This window comes from Artemia franciscana, chromosome 2, assembly GCF_032884065.1.
Source record: "Artemia franciscana chromosome 2, ASM3288406v1, whole genome shotgun sequence".
NCBI classification, from domain to species: Eukaryota; Metazoa; Arthropoda; class Branchiopoda; order Anostraca; family Artemiidae; genus Artemia; species Artemia franciscana.
In genome coordinates, this window is record NC_088864.1 from 60,635,344 (window position 1) to 60,655,367 (window position 20,024).

Genomic DNA, 20,024 nt, shown 5'->3' on the forward strand with positions numbered 1-20,024 from the left:
AAATCAGTTGACAATTTACTGTCAATGGAATGCAACAGGTATTGTATTTAAAAGGATGTCACAGACGAACTTTGTGGACCTTCAGTTACCTGCAATAAAAAAAAATACTTGTTTTTAGGGTTAATTATTTTTCTTATGGACCAGAAAAAAATTCATTTGACAGTTTTCTGTCAACATAACAGTCAACATAACTGATAGTTTTTGTAAAGGTGTCGAACTGACAAAATCTTAATCTGTAAATTAGCCTTAATAAAACAATGTTTATTATCAGGTTTAATTATTTTCTTCATGGGTGAGATAAAGTTCAGTTAACATTTTCCTGCCCAGGCCACATTATAGTCACATTGGTTGGTAAAATCAAAACTATGCACGACTACAGCGCCCAGCGATAAAGCGAAAGTCAAGCGATCTTAATTATAGATCCAGCATGTTGGAGAACCCTAATATAAAGGTTTTAAGTTCCTATCTACAAAATCTGGAGTTTGTATTATTTGTCAGAAGAATGATCATGGGTGCATGATTTTTTTTTATTATTTTTTCCAGGGATGATTTTACCAAACGGTGTTACAAGATCTAGAAAGCTCTCATTCGAACAGAAATCAAAAAATCTATTGCCCTTTTTGAGTCACCAAAAAGAATGGAGGGTAGCTAGCCTCCCTTCCAAGCCCATTTTTCCCCAAAGACATCCAATCATAATTTTGATAAAGTCATTTAGTGTAGCATAGTTGAAAGGTCGAATAATTGTGCCTTAGGGGATGAAAATACCCCCCCCCCCTGGCCCTTGTGAAAGGGCTTTAAGGTACGCAATTTCTCCATTGTTCGCATATAGTAATTGTTACTGCGTGGAATATTTTCTTTGGGGGGGATTTCCACAGGAAGAATCTTCCAGGGGAAATTTGTAATGAGGGGAGGGGATTTCTGTCATGGTTTGAAAGTCAGTCTGAAAAAAGTTTTAAACTGCAAGTAAGGAGCAGCATTAAAACTTAAAATGAACCGAAATTATTCCATATATGAGGGGACCCTTCCTCAACCCTCACTCTTTGTACTAAAGTTTGACTTTTTGTCACAATTCTTTAAGAAAGACTGCTCAAACATAAGAGCGGTTGAATTTGAAGGAGCAGTTTGTAAAGAACTTAAAGAATTAAGTGTAAAGAGCGAGGGTTGATGAAAGGGTAGCTTCCCTCATGTACTTGACAATTTCTGCTAGTTCTAAGTTTTAATGTTGCTCCTTACTTTCACCTGAATAATAAATTGTTGTTTGTTTTTTTTCAAATTTAATATCACAAAGAAATAGGCCTTTACCTTTTTCTTAGCTGGAACCTTGTAAAAAATGAATCACATGGTAAATGATAACTGTGTTACCCAAAAATGCACAGTTTGTCAAAGATCCTGTCTGATTTTAGTATCATCACTCTAACTTAAGCCACCCTTTAAAGCTTTCTTAATCAAGAATTTTAGGCTCTTTTGTCGTAAGCTGAGCTGATAGAATATTTAGCCTGAATCAAGATGTATCACACTGGAAAATGCCTTCAGCTTTTCCATAGTTGGACCCTAGCAAAGACCAAACAAAAGGGAAAACAGACAGCAGAGATACTCAAACAAAATATCATGTCCTAGTAAGCAAATTTGCAAAAGATATGTGTTGCGTCATTTCATATCAAAAGAAACAATTTTTTTATATTACCTCATTAATGAATGGTAAGTTTTGTCAAAAATTATGTGTGTAAGGAATGTGCTCAGGAATGCAAAATTGTCAACTGTTACTTATAGGTGTGACAATGACATAATAAAGTGGTTCAAATTGACTTTTGCATTGATTATTAAGAACTAGTAGCAATACGGACACCTAAATTATTCTCTATTTTTAGACTGTTAAAAGTGAGTTGACGTCAGAAGAAACAGCTGTTTCTGTGAGTCAGTTTGTTAATAGCTGCCAAGATCACAGTGAAGGAGCTGGAACTCCAAGTCTGTTCGTTGACAATGCTGCGAGCTTCAACTGCTCAAATGTTAGTTTTTTGTAGTCTTTCAGAATCTAATTTGATTAATTGCACTTTTTACGATTTCACTTCAAAACAACTTACTGGCTCACCTTTTTGCTTATTTCATATGGTTATTTTCCAATATTTTAGATTGATTAATGAAAAATTTTATTTTTTTACGATTGAAAAGCATATATTGTTAACTGTTAAAAAAAAATCTGCAAAGTTTTAAAAGTTTGATGTTGCAAATTTTATTTATTAATGTTTTTATATCAATGAATAGAAAATTGGAAGCAGGAGGGGAGATATTCCACCAGGTTCTAGGTGGCTGACCGGTATTTTTAGAACTCTTTAAGTGTTAAATTTCTCGGAATCCATAATGACCAGGGAAAAGTGTACCAATAAATAGGCTACTTGCAATTGCATTCACAAGAGAAAATTTCTGTTACTTCCAGGTTAAAAAACGCTTAAAAAATTCTGAGTTAAATGCTATATTCCTTTTCTAGATCTCATTGTCTATCGGTTAGGTTCAAAACTTTCACATAGGGATTTGATATTAAGTTAAGGATGTACCTTCCATAATCTAATTAAAGTGTGTCCAATTGGAAAATTGGAATTGCATCTGCTACATTGTCTGATATCGGCATCCACTGGACCCAGAAGGTAACGAACGAGCACATTAGAAATATTACAGGTCAACCGCTCCTCATCAAGACTATACGAAGGCGTAGATGGAGCTACCGTGGACACGTGCTGTGCATGGATGAATCTAGAATCCCCAAATCTATATTTTCTGGTACCTGCCGCAGAGGAAGACCCAAAAATACGCTCTGTCGTACCTACAACAACGACCTGCAGCACCTTCACGCCTCAATACAGCTGGAGTGGGAAGAAATAGTCGTAGCTGCAAGTTTCAGAGACGACTGGAGACTCTTCTTTGACGTCGCTTGTTCCGATGGTAAAGAATGATATATACACAGATTAGGCTTTAGAATGAAACCTGCCTCAAATGCTCTCAAATAAATATGTTATTGAAACAAGCAGAAATTAAATTTAAAAACAAGCCATTCTTTTTCAAATGAAAGTAAAGAACAGTACTTAAACTAGGAAGAAGGAGAGATAACTCTGAAAACGAAATATTTGGCTGACCGTGCAACCCTGCTCTCTGCGCTGAAGTTTTACTTTTTCTAGCAATACTTCAAGCAAATGTTCTATATTATTTGGAAAAATCAGACACAAATCTCTTTAACTTTTTTTCCAATTTATGTCTAAGCAGAAATTTTGGGCTGTTTGCTTCTAACTGATGTTTCGGCCATTTGTGTTTTGGCCTTTCCTTGGCCTCCCTTAGCCGTGAAACCGATTCTTGAGAGTTTCAAACCAAAAAAATAAAGTTATTTTTACGATTTTCATTTCATGTGTTTGGAAGGCCTGAACTGACAAAAATGGCCGTTTTTCTGGCTTTATTTTCAGGGAAGCCATATTTTAAAGTCAGTTTTTCCTCCTACATGGGCCAGAGACTTAAGGATGTAAGCCCCAACTCAGTCGATGTAATAATCTTCTTTGGGCTCCTATTTGGGGGGAGGGGTGTTTGTGCACTTATTCTTTTATATTATATTTATATTTATTTATTCATTTATTTATTTATTTCTTTTATATATATTCTTTTATATTATAGATCTCTTGGCCCAGGGACTTGCAGCTGATGTTTAATGTTCTTTTATCTCTAGAGGTACTTCGCATGGATCGGTGGTTGTATAAACTTCTGAAGGGGCTTATTCGTTTGGGAATCGGAAGTTTTAGTGCTCTTTTTAACAGTCGAAAGTGATCGGAAGGCAACTAGATCCCCCCTTCCATCTCCTTTTCCCCAAGTGCGTGCGATGGAAAGTTCTAGTTCCGTTATTAAGAGTCAAAAGAGATCAGAGGGCAACCACAACCCCCCCCCCCTCCGTTAGTCCTCTTTTCCCTAAATGCTCTAATCGAAAATTTCATATAACAACATATAACAATGCTCCGGGATTGATACAACCCACTAGATTCCGGAGGCTTGGGTTATAAGTTATGCCCTGAGGGCATATAAGGTTTTTACGATAGTGGTGGTCATATACACTTTGGAGGATGCTAATTTGATTGGAGATTCAAAATATTATTTCCCTTTTTAAGGTTCAAAAGTGATCAGAGGGCGAGTAGCCCCCACACACTCTTGGGAATAGTCTCGAGATAGTCATTTGTTCAAAATTGTTCAAAGATCCTATAACGATGCCTCAGGGGTTTACACAATTCCCCAGAGCCCGAGAGCAAGGGTTGTAAGTTATAATCTAGGGGCATACAAGTTTTATATGGATGGGGTGGTCGTATAAACTTTGGAGGAGGCTCATATGATCGAATATCAAAAGTTCTAGTTCTTTTTTAAGAGTCGAAAGTGATCGGAGTAGGACTACCTCCCCTCCCCACACACACTTTTCCCAAAATGGATCCGAGCAGAATTTTGAGATATCCATTTTATTCCAAATAGTAAAATGCCTCCGGAGTTAACACAATCCCTTAAAGCCCGGAGGCAAGGGCTGTTAGTTTTGTCCCGGGGACATAGAAGGTTTTTATGGAAGGGGTATCAAAATAGTCTGAAGATCATATAACAATGTCTCCAGGGTTGATGCGACTCCCCAGAGCCCAGGGACAAGGGCTGTGAACTATTCAAGCTATCCATTTTTAACTTGCAAGGTTTTTATGGAACGGGTGATCAAAGGAGTTTAGGCTTCGAAGAAGGCTCAATCGATTTTAAATCAAAGGTCTAGTTTTTTATTAAAAAATCAATAGTGATTGAAGGGTAATTAACCTTCTGCTTCTTTTTTTTTCCAAGTGCTACTGATCAAAATTTTAAGACAGCCATTTTGTTCAAAATATTCCAAATTACAAATACCTATGGTTCAGAGTAGCCCACCCCTGGGGGAAACCCTATTATTGTTATTATTATCTATTGAAAACCCGCCTTGTACAAAAAGAAAATGACGGAGCATTACAAGTGAAGACTGTTGATGAGTTTTGAATTGCGTGTCCAAGTTGAATATCTCAGTAGGTATTTGGCGAAACAGAAAAAAGTGGAGGGGATTTTCAATTTATCAATATTTCTAAGAATCTTCCAGAAGGGTGCAATGTATAGGATGTGGGTAAAGCAACAGTGTTGCGAGATAACGGCGATTGAAACGAAGCTTAGCAGAGACTATGAAAGCATAGGAAGCTGATATGCGGCGTTTGATGACTTCTTTTAGAAGGTGACGAGCATGAGAAATGGTATTTTCAATGGGAATACCAAGATAAACGATTTGGTCAGACGGGCAGATCTTTGAATTCCTAAGTACAATTTTATGAAGAAGCGGACATTTCCAGTTAAAAAGCACGACGTCGGACTTTGCAGCATTAAATTCAAGAAGTTTTTGGAAAGTAGTAGTTTTTTGGAATTTTGTCCAAAGATAGGCTAATGTTAAAAATGTCATTAGTATAAGTGACTAAGGAGATATTGAGGCCAGAAAGAACGCAAGACATCTCACACTGGTCCTGAGCTTTGAGGACATTATTATTTAAATAACAAGTTGAGGTAATTGCACCTTGCCTGGCTCCTCTCTTAACTGGTATTGTTCTATCCAGTGGCCTTGCCATTTCGTCTTACCTAAGAGGGATTTTAATACAAACAAATACAAAGTTGAAACAATAGGGAAAAACTTTTCAAGACAGTAGAAATCAATTCTGTGAATATTATGTTGTGAAATTACAGTGGAAATATTCTGTGATTTTAATACAGACTCGTAGCTTAGCATACATATCCTTTTGAGATATAATGGTAGCCGGATTTACTCCTCTTTTAACAGCCCTTAAAAGTAAAAGGGGTTGGATCAGGGAGCCAAAGGCGTGGCGAAAATCATGACTCTCCATGGCGAGTGAACTACTTGTACAAGAAGCATCAGGCAGAACGTTAGCAAAAACTGCAAGGATGTCTGCACATCCAATGCCTTGTTGAAAGCCAAATTGATGTGGAGGCGTGTAACAGTTTTCTTCATGCTCTTTTATTATTATTATTATTTATTAGAAAACCCGTGATACAAAGAAGGGAAAAGACGCATCTATAAACGAAAGAAAAAAAGTAGAAAGCACACTAAGCGCGAAAACTAACACTACAAATACTTCTTAACTACTGGGCTAGCACCAACGACCAAGGATGGTTCAACTTCATCAAACGGAAATTATAAGCAAGAATTTGCTTTTTCACAGCTATGATGGGGTCAGCAATGCTGAACTTTCTAACTAGATAAGAGTTCCGGGTCCAAGGGAGACAACGTAAAAGATATTTTGCGAACAGGATGAAAACTGAACGATTTTTTTTACTCGTCAGAATTTGTGAGTATTTTCCAAAATGGTGATATGTACCGATAATGTGGTAGAGCGACAGAGTTTAAAAGTTTCGAAACAAGACGGTGGTTGAAGCTTAACGTATTCGTTATTAAAGAAGCATATGACAACCCAACTCTACATTCAGTGTGAGCTGTTAATAGTTGTCGCGTGTGCATTATTGGCGAACCAATGGGAAGAACGAGGTAGGTGATATGGTCTACTGGCTTAATACTACTATCTCCGAGAGGAATATCCCCAGGCGACGCTTCCTTCCAGTTGAAGAATGCAACTTCAGGCTTTTCAGCATTGAACTGAAGACCTAGTTTTGCCTACTCAGATTGTAGCGTTGCAAAAATCTCGCTAGTGCGCTGGATAGTGCGGCTCAAATTCCGAATGTCGTCTGCATAATATACGAGAGATAAATGAAGACAGACAAAGATAAAAGATGTGGGAATAGCTTACTGTGTATCAAGAACTCCGTTATTGAAGAGTAAAAGGGAAGAAACAGCACTTTGACGGGTACCTTTTTCGACTTTGTCTGAAATATCAAGGGTTGGAGCGTAGACTTGAGAGCCGTCAGCTTTAGGTAGTGGATGAAGTATTAGGCGAACTTTAAGACGAGAATACATGTCTCGAAGGGGTCTGATATATAAATGGCTCACTCCACGTTTTGCTGTATGGAGTAGCATAGCGGTGTGAATGTGAGAATCGAACGCTTTACAAACATCGTGCCCGGCTAACACCAGAGTTTACCTGATGAATCAGCATCGATCAATGCGTTCGTGTCAACCGACAGAGCTTGGGCACAACAGACACGTGGCTGGAATCCAAATTGGTAAGGTGGAACATAGCATTTCGCGTTCAGATGGTCAATGAACAGAAGTTTGAAAAGCTTACAGAATGTAGTAGCCACCGTTATAAGGCGGAAAGACGAGCATTGGGTGGCGAGTTTACATTCTTTGGAATTGGAGTGAGATCTCCAATCGAGAAAGAAGAAGGTACAACTCCTTGTGTAACAATGATCTGCATCAAAAGAGCAATATGGCTTACCAGCAGCTAACTTCCATGCAGAATGTAAAGAGCGCTCACTTTATCGATGCCAGAAGATTTCCTGTGTTTTAGGTGTTTGTTTGCTCGCTGTACAGAATCAACCGAAACAACAAAATTGTCGGTAAGACAACTAGACAGAAATTTATCAAGCTTATCTTTATATTTGGACTGTAGGGCGGTATCTGGAAGGAAAATTCAGCAGAGAAGTACAAATTCCACTTGGAATCAGGAACATCTTAAGCAGATAGGCTGACGCTAGGAGGATCTTTTGATATACATTTCTCCAGAAGGAGGGTTGGGACAGAGAAGCTTGATGGGACGTCTTTTCAATTATCTGGTTCATGTGGATAGATAGTTCTCTTGCAAACTTTCTTTTGGTAGAAAGACGAATGTCAGAAACCCAGCCAGAGCGGGGACGGTCCCACTAGATTCAAAAATGGTACCGAAATTCGGATTTTCTCCAAGCTTCAGCTAGGCTCGGATTACTTTACCAATGCTTCGTGACACGCCGACGTATACGCTTAAGAGGTATAGCAGCTTTTTCTGCGCATCACAGGGCATGGTAAATTTTTGCAAGATAGATATCTAGCAACACCCGTATTTGTATTTCTCATGAGCAGCTGTAACGGAACATGCATTTTGTTTTGGACAGAATTAGTAACTGTTGTGAAAAGATCACCTTGGTTGTTTTTTCCAATCCTTTTAAAATCGGCCTGAGGCTGATGTGGTTGTGGGGTGGGAGTAGACTGACCAGAAGGACTTGAAATAGATGAAGATATTGGAAGGTGGTCTGATAATTGGAAGTCAGTAACGACGTGAAGAGGTGATACTTGAAGTTTTGCAGAAGAAACTGCATGGTCAAGGTTCGACACGTGACTTGAATGGTGTGTGTAAGTGTAATCAAGATCTTTCGGCAAGATCCTAAGCCAATCGTCAAAAATACCAGACTAAATGGAAGTACGCAATAACGAGGCATCAGTTAAATTACAGCTAAAATCTTCTATAATAATACAACACTTATCTAACTGGCAAATTTTTGAAAGGCAAAACCCTAGTTTCTCACACGCAGAAGTAAATAAAAATTCCGATTGGTCATTGTGATAATCTGTTGGGAGATAGACGTTTACAATAACATACTCTTCTTCACGGACAGTAAGAAAAAAATATCTCATGAATCAGAAATACTCGACCGGCATGAGGTCCTAACAAGCATCGCAATACCAACCGAGGGGTGGCCATTGGAAGTGGATCGTTTAGCGGGCACCGAGTAGCTAGAAAATTATTATCAATTGTCAGAAGGCCTGAACTATGACTCGTCAAAAATGTTCTTGCAAGAACAATCCGTCACAGTTCGAAAGCAAACCTTTTACCACAGGAAGTTTGACTAAAAGTCCAAAACTGTAACAGGTATGGCCGGCACCTTTACATTATAGACAGAACATTTTTTCCGAACACGGAGATGCACTGTTAGAGGTGTGATCGCGTGATCCACAGCGAGAGCAGAGGGCCTGATTGGAGTGCCGTGAGGCCAGATGTCCGGTTTTATGATACGAGCAACAGCGCTTTGGGAGTTATACACATACTTATGCGGAAAGCTCTTCTTAGTCATCTTTTTCAGACACTTTCATGAACTGATCCAGGTTTTGTTTGGACTCAAAGTCGACCTTGAACACTCGGGAATTTCCGCACTTTGAAACTTTTACGCAGTTTGGTACAAGAAATTCGACTTGATTCTCATCGTATTCGGAATGTACGCCTTTAAGGACCCCTAAACAGTGGATTTTTCACTCTGACCGAGATACCTGAGGTACTGTTCTTAGTATTCTCGGCAATTTCGTTTGCTGCACGCTTTGACTTAACAACAACAAAAAGTTCCATTCCGAACTTGATTTTTTTTAAGTTCAGTTATTTCTCCTGAAGCCTCAGGGCAAAGTTTATTGATAAAGTCCTTACGAGCACTAGGTGAAGCCAGTTCTGCAGGACAGTTCTTTAGTACAACGGCAAACGTAGGAGCTGGGTTAGGGTTAGTTGTTACGTTGGTATCGAACCTAGCTGGCCAAACATTGCTCGAATGTGTCGCATTCTCAAAAAAGCAGTCAATTTTTCGAGAGAGCTCATTAACTTTCGAGACTAAAGTAGCCAGGACTGTCTCTCCGATTGTTGGGGTTTCAGAAGGTGAGAAGATCACAAAAGTAGGAATAGGCAGATTATCCTTTGCCGCCTGATTTAACCGTTTACATATGTCAAAGAAATTATCTTCATCCTTCGCATGCTTCACACATTGGCTGTGAATATTCAGCTCCTTATAAAAAAAAACTCTTTAGAGCTAATAATAGTACCATGATCGATAAACTTGCAGCTTTTTCAATAATCAGATCAATTTTTGCACTATCAAGCATCGATCTGGTGACAAAGCTCAGCAACAGATTTGAAATAATCTTCCTATTTTGATCTGTCATTGCGCAATCCAAATGTCATAGCCAGAGACAGTCCAGTATTCCAATCAAAACTAACTTCATTCAAAGCGCAAAATCCAAAATCAGAGCCAGGGACAGTCCAGTATTTCTTTATCATTCAAATTTCAGTCAACATAGATCGCATGGTAGAGATAGATAAACATCAACATAAGTAAGCTAGGCACATAAAACTAATCATAGAGATGGTGCAATATATCTACTTTATAGGTCACCACTCTTTTAGGAAGAAAGTCTTGCGACTTGCAGGTTTTGGACATTTACTACTGAACTTAAGGTTCAGTATAGGGATTAATTACCTTTGATAATGTCTTTTATCCTTGCAAAAATATCAACATAAGTAAGCTAGGCACAACAATTATTCATATAGATGGCGCATATTTTTAGTGTCAGTAGTCTGTAAAAAGTAGTTCATAAAGCTTGCAGGCGTTACAGATACTGTAAAATCCAGAGTCAGAGAATGCATACAGAAATCGGTCAAATTCTTCTGAATATTTGTGTTCTTGTTTGGGGTCTAGTGGAAAGAATTCAGCCTCATAGAAAGAACACCACTTAGATAGAGGAACATGAGCAGCGGCAAGGGAGGTTTTGGGGACCCTTGGACGAAGTGTCGGCCAGAGGAAATTAGGGTTATCTTTGATCTTTTGTGCTGGCAGTTCTGTGATTTTCTTGCGGTGGTTTTGAAATTCCTTGTCAAACTTTTTCTTTGTTGCTATGCGGATGGAATTAACTGGACTATAAGCTATCCTAGCTGCTTGTTGTTAGCATGCAAAGTCTTTATGGAATGGGTTGTCATATAAATTATGGAGGAGGCTCATAATATTGGAAATTGAAAGTTCTAATCCCATTTTCAAAAGTCAAAAGCGATCGGAGGGTAAGTACTCCCCCCCCACGCACTGTATGCCCCAAATGAATCCGATCAAAATTTTGATACAGCCATTTTTTTTCAAAACAGTCCAAAGACCAAATAAAAAACTGTGGGATCGGCACAACCCTTCAGAGCCCAGGGGCAAATGTTATAAATTATGGCCGAGAGGCATATAATATTTTATGGAAGGGTTGGTCGTATAAACTTTGGAATGAGTACATTTGAATGGAAACTGAAAGTTCTAGTTCCCTTTTTAAGAGTCGGAAGTGATCAGAGGGTAACTAGACCCCCCTTCTTTTCCCCAAATGCATGCGGTCAAAATTTTGAGATAGACATTCTGTTCAAAATAATCCAAAGACCGTATAACAATGCCTCTGAGGATGACTCAACCTCCCCCCCCCCAGATCATGAGGGTAAGGATTATAAGTTGTACCCTGGGGGCATAAGTGTTTTGGAACTTTCATTAAAATTAATTTGTTTGCAAGAAGACTCATTATTAGAGGTGACGCTCTAATATTATCTCAGAAAATGTCTTAGCCCCTATGGTTCCAATTATAATCTTTCTCCACCAACCACTTTTATGGAAGAATTGGCTGTATGGACTTCAGAGGGGACTTGTTTGATTGAAAGATTAAAATTTAGTTTGCATTGGTGCTAAATGTTGACTTGCTTAATTTTGGTTTGTTTTTCAGAGGTTGTGGTTTAATTTTTCGTTCAGAAGCTGCCAACAACGGTAAAATTTCTCAAAATTATGAATGGCTGTAAAGCCAGAAACCGAAAGTTACTATAAAATTTTTATGGTTCATCATGTCAATCCTACAATTTTTGTTTCAGAATCTAAAACATGGGGCTATCAGTTCTTGATTGATTTTGTGTAGAATGAAAGAAACAAAATCCTTTGATGTAACTTCAAGAGTCAAACTGAAAGAGCTTTGAAAACCGGCTGTAAAATCAATGTTTTTATTTGCCCTTTGGCAAATCCTTACCCAAGTCTGATTTTAAAGCTCACAGTTTTTAATAATACCAAACAAACACTTTATCATAAACACAAACTGCATTTTCGTAAGACAGTGGAATTCCAACTTTGAATCAACATTTTGACCCTATATCCAAGGGACGTCCCGGGCGAAACACAAATGAATATATATATATATATATATATATATATATATATATATATATATATATATATATATATATATATATATATATATATATATATATATACTAGCTGTTGGGGTGGCGCTTCGCGCCATCCCAACACCTAGTTGGTGGGGGCGCTTCGCGCCCCCACCCCCAAGCCCCCCCCCCGCGTGCTTAAGTCGTTACGCCCCATATTAGTTACGCGCCATTGTAGTTGTGTCCCTGTGTCCCACCTGTGAATATAGATAGATATATATATATATATGTTTTTAACTACACAAAACTTGCGAATATACAACATTCTTCGCTGTCCCATTGTCTGTGCATATAAATAGATTGTCAGGTTTACCGACTCTTGAACATGGAACATATAATTTTCCATGGGAAAACAATCTGTATTCAGATCTAGTCCTCATGATTCTAATGATTCCCCTTGAGCTTTGTTGATGGTGATTGCTAATCGACCATTCCCTGTGTCGCCATCGTCATTTATATATCCCCCTGTGCCCCCGGCGTCCCCGTTGTAGTTGTGTCCCTGTGTCCCGGTCGTCATTTATATTCCCTGTGTCCCGGTCGTCATTTGTGTCCTGGTGTCCCAGTCTGTAATTTCTCTTTGAGTGTCCCGGTCGTCATTTATATTCCTTGTGTCCCGGTCGTCATTTGTGTCCCGGTGTCCTGGTCTGTATATACATTTGTTTTTGAATTGGTCTTTTTTTTAGTTTTTAGTTTTTTACCTTTTTAGTTTTTTTTTAGTTATACCTCATGATTCTAATGATTGCCCTTGAGCTTTGTTGATAGTGATTGCTAATCGAACATTCCCTGTGTTCCCGTCGTCATTTATATATCCCCCTGTGCCCCCCGGCGTCCCCGTTGTAGTTGTGTCCTGGTATCCCGGTCGTCATTTGTGTCCCGGTGTCCCGGTCTGTATATACATTCGTTTTTGAATTGGTAGGCTATATGATGAAACAAATTTTTGTGTTTTTCCCCATTTTTTCTTTTTGGTTCTTACTTTTTTTTAGTTTATTTCATTTTAGTTTTTTTTTGTAGTTTTTACCTTTTTAGTTTTTTTTATTTTTATTTTTTTAAGTTTTGTTGTTCTCCTTTATTTTTCAGATTTTTTCCTTTTTTTTCTTTTTTTTTCTTTTTTAGTTTTTTAGCTTTTTTAGTTTTTTTATTAGTTTTTAATTTTTTTTTCTTTTTAGTTTTTTTTGTAGTTTTTACCTTTTTTTTAGTTTTTTTTACTTATGTCCTGGTCGTCATTTATATTCCCTGTGTCGCGGTCGTCATTTGTGTCCCGGTGCTTTGTTGATGGTGATTGCTAATCGAACATTCCTTGTGTCCCGGTCGCTTTCTCTTTGAGTGTCCCAGTCGTCATTTATATTCCCTATGTCCCGGTGTCCGGTCGTCATTTGTGTCCCGATGTCCCGGTCTGTAATTTCGTCAGTCGACAATCATGACGTCAGTCGACACACAAACATGACGTCACTCGACACACACACACACACAGAGACAACTTATTTCTATATATATATATATATATATATATATATATATATATATATATATATATATATATATATATATATATATATATATATATATATATATATATATACATTCTTATAAGTTGCGTTGAAATACAACTTCACTTCAACGAAGTTCAACCAGGACTGATAGTGAAACGAAGCAATTCATTCAGTTGAAATAAAGATAATTGAATGGAAATGGACACGCTTTCAATGCTATTCTTGCCTTTTAGGCAAAAATAGTCAAAACTTTATCGAACAATTTATCAGGCCATGGTTTTGGTGATTCACACAAAAAGAAAATAGCTTTTGTGTCGTCTCTCCACCAAAACAGGTAGTCTAATCAACCTTTTTTCAAACCAAACGCTAACAAACTACAGTGGATAAAATATTACAAAACGAAAATAACAAAAAAGTGATAAAAAAACCCATTACCGTATTTAAACAGATAAAGGGACAAGGGAACCCCGGTTAACAGACATAAAATAGGAGAAATAAATCAGGCTTTAATGGTTTGTGACTTCTTTTTTGTGGCAATGAAACAGAGCTATTTTATGAATAATCTTGACTTTAAAAGTAAACAGTTACAACTAGGTAGAACATGTATAGATCATGTTCTTTTTGCCCTATATGTTATTTGCCCTTTTTTTTCTTTTTTTTTCACCTTTGTTTTTGCCCTATGATGTTATTTATTTTTATAGAATGCTTAAAAAGTGAGTACGGGGGTTTGAGTTTCACTAGGTTTCAGTCAAATGGGTTTCAGTGGCACGGGGGCTCAGTTCAATGGGGCTAAGTATTTCGAAGGGTCAGTTGTTTGAGGGTTCTGTTAAACATGATTCATTTGCACGGGGGTTCAGTTAGATTGTAGTTAAATTTAAAGGAAGCTGAGTTGAACGGTGGTTCAGTTGCTCGAGGGTTCAGTTACAAGGGTTCAGTTACACGGTGGGTTAGTTACAATTGAAAGATTTAAAATTGTCCTCTGAATTGGTCATTTGGAAGCCGGATTAAAAAGAAAACTTGAATACGTCTTTCTTTCAGGTTGTTAAAAGTGAGGTGATCACAGATCCTTGTGAAGAAACAACTGGCCCTATGAGTAATTTCGTTTACAACCTCCAAGATTATGGTGAAGAAGCTGGTACTTCAGTTCTCTCTGATGACAATATCGCTAATTTTGACTTCCCTGGTGTAAGTTAGTGTTAGCCTTTCAAAAGTCAATTTGATTACGCGTAATTTCTATAATTTAGCTTCAAAGTAATTCAATGGCTTTTTTATGCATTGAACACAGTTACTTTCTTTAGATAGAAAATAATTCAGTTTGTTCGATTTTTTTGGCTATTGAGTGGTGTACCCCATATTTCTTTACTGTTCAAAATATTATTCACCTAAAATACTGTTTGAAGTTTACCAATGTAGAAGTTTCATTTGGTGATATTTATAAGATAAAGTTGAAAATTTGAAACAGAAATGGAACTATTCCAGTTATTTTTTGGAGGTGTTTGAAAAATTTTCGAAATTCTTAGTAACTAGAAGAAAAATGCGTCAGTAATGAGCATTAAGCTTATGTGACTACATTAAGATTCATGACAAAAAAGAAATTTTCTTTTACCTATAATTCTCAGAAAATGTGACCAGCCTAAAAAGGTAAATACGCAATTGCTATTTTACTCCCTTTTTTTCTATGTGGAACAAAATCCTTGGCTAAATATGGCCCCTTTGGTCCAAAATCCCTAAATTGGCCCAAAATCCAATAAGGAAACAATTTCTGAACATATACTGTTTAGAATACCAATGAACGTGGTCGCAACAGTTTCTGTCTTAACATTTTCTAGCATTTGACAAGAAGATTATGCATTTATCTGTTGCAACACTTGGCATATGTATTCATGGAGCAAAGTTTAACTAAGTATGCTATTCTATCAGCTTAAAGGGTCGATTTAACTTGCTTTAAAAAGAAAGGTAAAGGATGCGGCACAAGACCCTTAAGATCCGAACCGGTGTTGCTGATCTCCGTCTCAAGGCCCTTAAGCCAGGAAGTGCAATAGGGGGACGAGGGCCAGCCATCCTGTGCTTTTGCGCACTTAAACTTTTACAGACTTGTAACAGCTTGTTCAACTGTTCAGCTCAGTACTTCTGTCTGGTTAGAGGAATGAAAAACATGTTGTTTCTAAACCTCTTTAAGGCCTGCAGCTCTAAAATACTACTTAGCCTCATCTGGTAGAATACAGTAACTACAGGCTATTATACAACTTAACCAACTTAAAATGCTACTTAGTTTCACCTGATGGTGTCCAGTGACTACAGGCTATTATAAAGCACGTCATTATACTTGAAAGGATTTCACCTGGGTAATTAATAATAGTTTTTTTCTTTTTTATAATAATTGTTTCTTGCGGCGCTGGGTAGTTTTAATTTTTTTAGTGTTTCATAATTATTTATATCGTCTGATCAAAAAGTTGAATAAAGTATTTGCTGATTTGATGATTGATCGAAAGTTGTTTTCAGTATATTAAGGCTGAATGCATTGAAAGTACAACTGAAGAATTCACTGATGAACCTAGTCTGCTTGAGGAAGATTTTGAAAACTATGACTCTACCAATGAAAGGGTAAGTCAACTTTTATTTTTTATACTGGTGAGATATTTTTTTTTTTTTGAAGTATTTATGTAAAATTATTTCTTTTGATCTGATTTTGCTTATGAAACGTTATTGATTGTAAAAAAAGAAAATGAGTAAACCACAGTCTCATTAATAAATGCTCATAGAATAGATACATACATAGAAGGGAGACCCCTGATTCTGAGCCAGGTTTTGTCTCGCCATTAAAACCGCTTTTAAATTGTACTACAGAGAATAAAAATTGCTATCCTTTGTACGACAGGTGCGTACCATAAGATGCTGCAATAGTGTTCAGTGTGGTTTATAGCATTGAATTCCTATACAACGCTGTTGGACTTAATTTTTACAGGGCACATATTCTGATGGACTGTGGATGAAAACACTCGGTTCTTCTTTTAAATACCTTTATGACTCCTAGTAATATCCTGTAGTTTACTTAGTATTTGCAGTTGTAGCATAACAAAATCTCCTCTGCTCTTATTGCTCATATATATTTTGATATTTACATATTACATACAGATATTTACATACAGAAGAATTGCTTTTTTCTATCGCTTTAATGAATTTGACCCCTCCAAAGAGGTTCTTCTTAGTTTTTACAATATTTAAACTATCCTCTGGGCCAAACCCAGATTGAAACTTATTAGCCGCACAAAGATTGTGTTTAGCTTGTTAGGATGGACCTTCACTGTCTTAATAAGATGAATCCAATACTTGAATTAACTTGACTTAACGCTCTTGCTCAACAGGGTTGCCAGCGTTGAGGGAATTAGTTGACAGCGCCGTCAGTCTTACCCAGGTGGTCCTGTCCCGGGGTAGTGATGGGGCCTCGTTTAGGTTGATATTACGGCTAAGGAGGTTTATTGTATCGTTGGTTTATTATATCAGCCCATCTGGTGTGCGATCTCCCTCTAGGACGTCTCCTGTCACTTTTTGAGGGGTTGAAATTTGTGATGATCCTTGCAGGAGTACTTCGCGGGAGGCGGAGTAGGTGGCCACACCACCTCAAGGAATAGGCTTCTGCTTGAATAGATATATTTGCCAGCTTGAAGGGCATCAGGATCTCAGTGTTGCAGATGTTGTCATACCATTCGAAGCTTTCTATTCTACGCAGGTGTCTAGTTTGAACGGCATCGACTTTTCGTAGCTGTGTCTGAGTTATCAGCCATATCTCAGAAGAACATAGCATGATGATTGAGACTTTGGCGTTGTAAATTCGAGCTCTTGTTTGGTTACTAATATGTGGTTTGAGGAAGACTACCCTCAGGAATCGTCCAAATACAGAGTTTGTCTTGGTTGATTTGGTAGACATTTTGTGTCAAGTGTGCCATTTGAGGATACGATTTATCTAAGATATGTGAACCACCTTACCAAGTCCACAGATTGGCCATTAATCTCGACAGTTGAGAGTGACTTCGAAGCGGTCTTATCTATGGGCATTATCTTTGTTTTCTTCCAATTAATTTACATCCCTACTCTAGAGACTTTGGAGGAGAGTGTCTTGAATGCAGACTTAAATTGGTCAAAAGTTTCACTAAGGACAACTGCATCGTCCGCGTGTAGTCGATGACGCAGTTAAACAGCTCAAGTGCAGCAGCGTATCCTTGATGTACTCCAATGTTGATGGGCGAGGGAGAAGAAAGCTTACCATTAACCAGGACGGCGCTTTCTATGCTGTTATAAAGTTGTTCAAAGAGGCTTACAATCTTTGTAGTCAGGCCCTCAACTTCCACGATTAGCCACAGGGATCGTCTCTCTACTGTATGAAAGGCAGAACGGAAGTCCATAAAAGCTATATAAGCTTTTTTTTTGTATTCTAGTGTCTTCTCAACGATCTGTCTGACTGTATACATCTGCCCAGTTGTCGATCTTCCTTGCATGAATCGTAAGGGTAGCGCAAAGCATGTAGTAAACTTGTTACGTGTTTAATCTGTATCGTCGCAAACAACCTTCCTGGAACAGACAGGTGGGGGATACCGCGGTAGTTGCTGAAGTTCGTCTTGCTGCCCTTGCAATATTAGGATTAACCTATCTGCTGTCTTTTGTAGCTTTGATGTGGCATCAACAGGGATAAAACGGATTTTAGTAGTTATCCATAGCCAGGATAAAGAATGTTCTAATGTTACAAATCTAGTAGCTGTGAAATGGAAAAAGAGTGCTGAAAGACGGGAAAAAAGATATTCGGAAAACATTTGACGAAATTACATCTTATAGATATCTTAACTGGGGCCTGACCAATATGGATTTTTGGGATCCGATACCGATATATCGGTAGCGTACCTATATAATTTACCGATAAATTCCCCTCCGGGAAAAAACTTGCCTAAAGTTTAAACCCCCCACATTCTCAGCCCACATTCATACTCACATGTTTCTCTTTGGTTTATTACACACCAAAGAACAGCCTCATTCATTCACTGTGGATTCCAAAAATTAGGCCATTTACAGTAATTGTTTTATTTTCATTACCTTTTCTGATCAGCAGCTTCTGAGCACAAAAGCGAAATGGTGGATATTTGCGGAAGTGACAAATAAGAAAAAAATTTGATCAAGAAAGCCGGTTTAGTTACATAAACACAAATACGCAAAAATGTGATTGAAAGAAGCGAAGTTATTTATTGAAATTGATTATTCAAAACCCAAATTTCAATAGCGGGGTTTGAAATTTTCATCATTCGCTTGTTAATATGAAAACTTTACATTCATATGATATAGTCTCTTACTAACGAATCCATGCTAGGTATACTGGAAGCAGGGGTGCAACTAGAATTTTAAGTTTGGAGGAAGGAATTAAATAATGAGTCGACAACATTGTCGAGTATGCCGACAAATGCGGACACACAAGCTAAATTTCCAAGGTGTCGACGGGCGGTGTCGACGCCTTGGAACTCCATCCTCCCCAGCTTGAGACACCCCTTCTGCCCTTAGCTATGCCCCTGACTGGATATCATGGTTTTAACCGATTGAATCTTGGATCTTTCACCGACGCGAGTGAGCATTCATTAAACAGGAAATTATTGTTTATTATATTCTTTTTAATTATTTTGGTAGAGGATGTACGTTCTTGAAGTCACCATACATTTAGAACGTTGCACCGGGTGTGTATTGACAACATTTGACTCACCTGTGCTGCTCTCTCCACCATGGTCAGACTTAGCTGGTAGCTCCGCCCCAAAGGACTGGATAAGCAAAATTACCTGAGAAAATCTGGTGCCATCTTCTGGACAATACGCATATAAAAAAATAAATAATAAAAAAAAATCGACCGATAACTGATATATTTTTTTCGATATCCAATAATGACACTGACACTCATATCGGCCCGATAATATTGGTCGGGCCCTTATCTTAACTCCTAATATATGCATGTTTTTCTTCATTAGCAATACATTCTATGTCTAGCATTTATGATCTTGCTTTTTGTTGTACTAAATCCTATAAGGACAGGCTAATCAACTTTCTAGAGGTGTTTATCTTAACTAACTCTCCGCTTCACGTTAAATATTGTTCACGAATCTTGTACCTCTCGATCTGGCTTCATTGTGTGTAATGGCTAAAACAGTTTTCGGAGCTTCGACGGGTTTTTAAACTTGTCGTGCTTGAATGGAAAAACCTAATTTTATTTTGCCCCTTGTTTCATTTTATCTTTTACGAGGCTTTGTTTGTACAAAGAAAACTAATTAGCTGGCTAAGAATGATTGACGTCAAAGGTCAATATCCAAGCTTTTGCTAGCTAGTCTCGGGCCACTTTACCCATTACTGGAAGCAGAGAACGCTCATTTCAAACAAAAATAGAAACTTGAACGGATTTTGTATCTGATTTTAACATGATGGGGTTCTTCCAGCAAAGCTAAAATACACAGAAACGGCTTGAAATTCTGCTATATATCACGTGGGTAGATTTTAATTATGTACAATAAATCATGTGGGCGGATTTTTGATTCTATGTTATTTAAAATTCAATTGTATTAACAGCGCCCAAGTA

At 37.7% G+C, this 20,024-nt stretch overlaps 1 protein-coding gene and 1 long non-coding RNA gene across 4 annotated transcripts in view; one reads left to right on the plus strand and one right to left on the minus strand.

Annotated features, from left to right (window-relative positions):
* Positions 1-20,024, minus strand: part of LOC136043886 (uncharacterized) — a 166,621-nt gene that overhangs the window by 69,078 nt on the left and 77,519 nt on the right. The window lies entirely within an intron of this gene.
* The window catches only part of LOC136043879 (protein abrupt-like), a 36,557-nt gene that overhangs the window by 11,557 nt on the left and 4,976 nt on the right, over positions 1-20,024 (plus strand). For 2 of the 3 annotated variants that reach the window (XM_065728861.1, XM_065728860.1), the window contains exons 3-5: positions 1,869-2,006; positions 14,462-14,608; positions 15,926-16,027. In XM_065728861.1, the coding sequence (XP_065584933.1) occupies positions 1,869-2,006; positions 14,462-14,608; positions 15,926-16,027 (387 nt within the window). The remainder of the gene's footprint in view (positions 1-1,868; positions 2,007-14,461; positions 14,609-15,925; positions 16,028-20,024) is intronic. The other variant, XM_065728862.1, reaches the window with a different exon arrangement.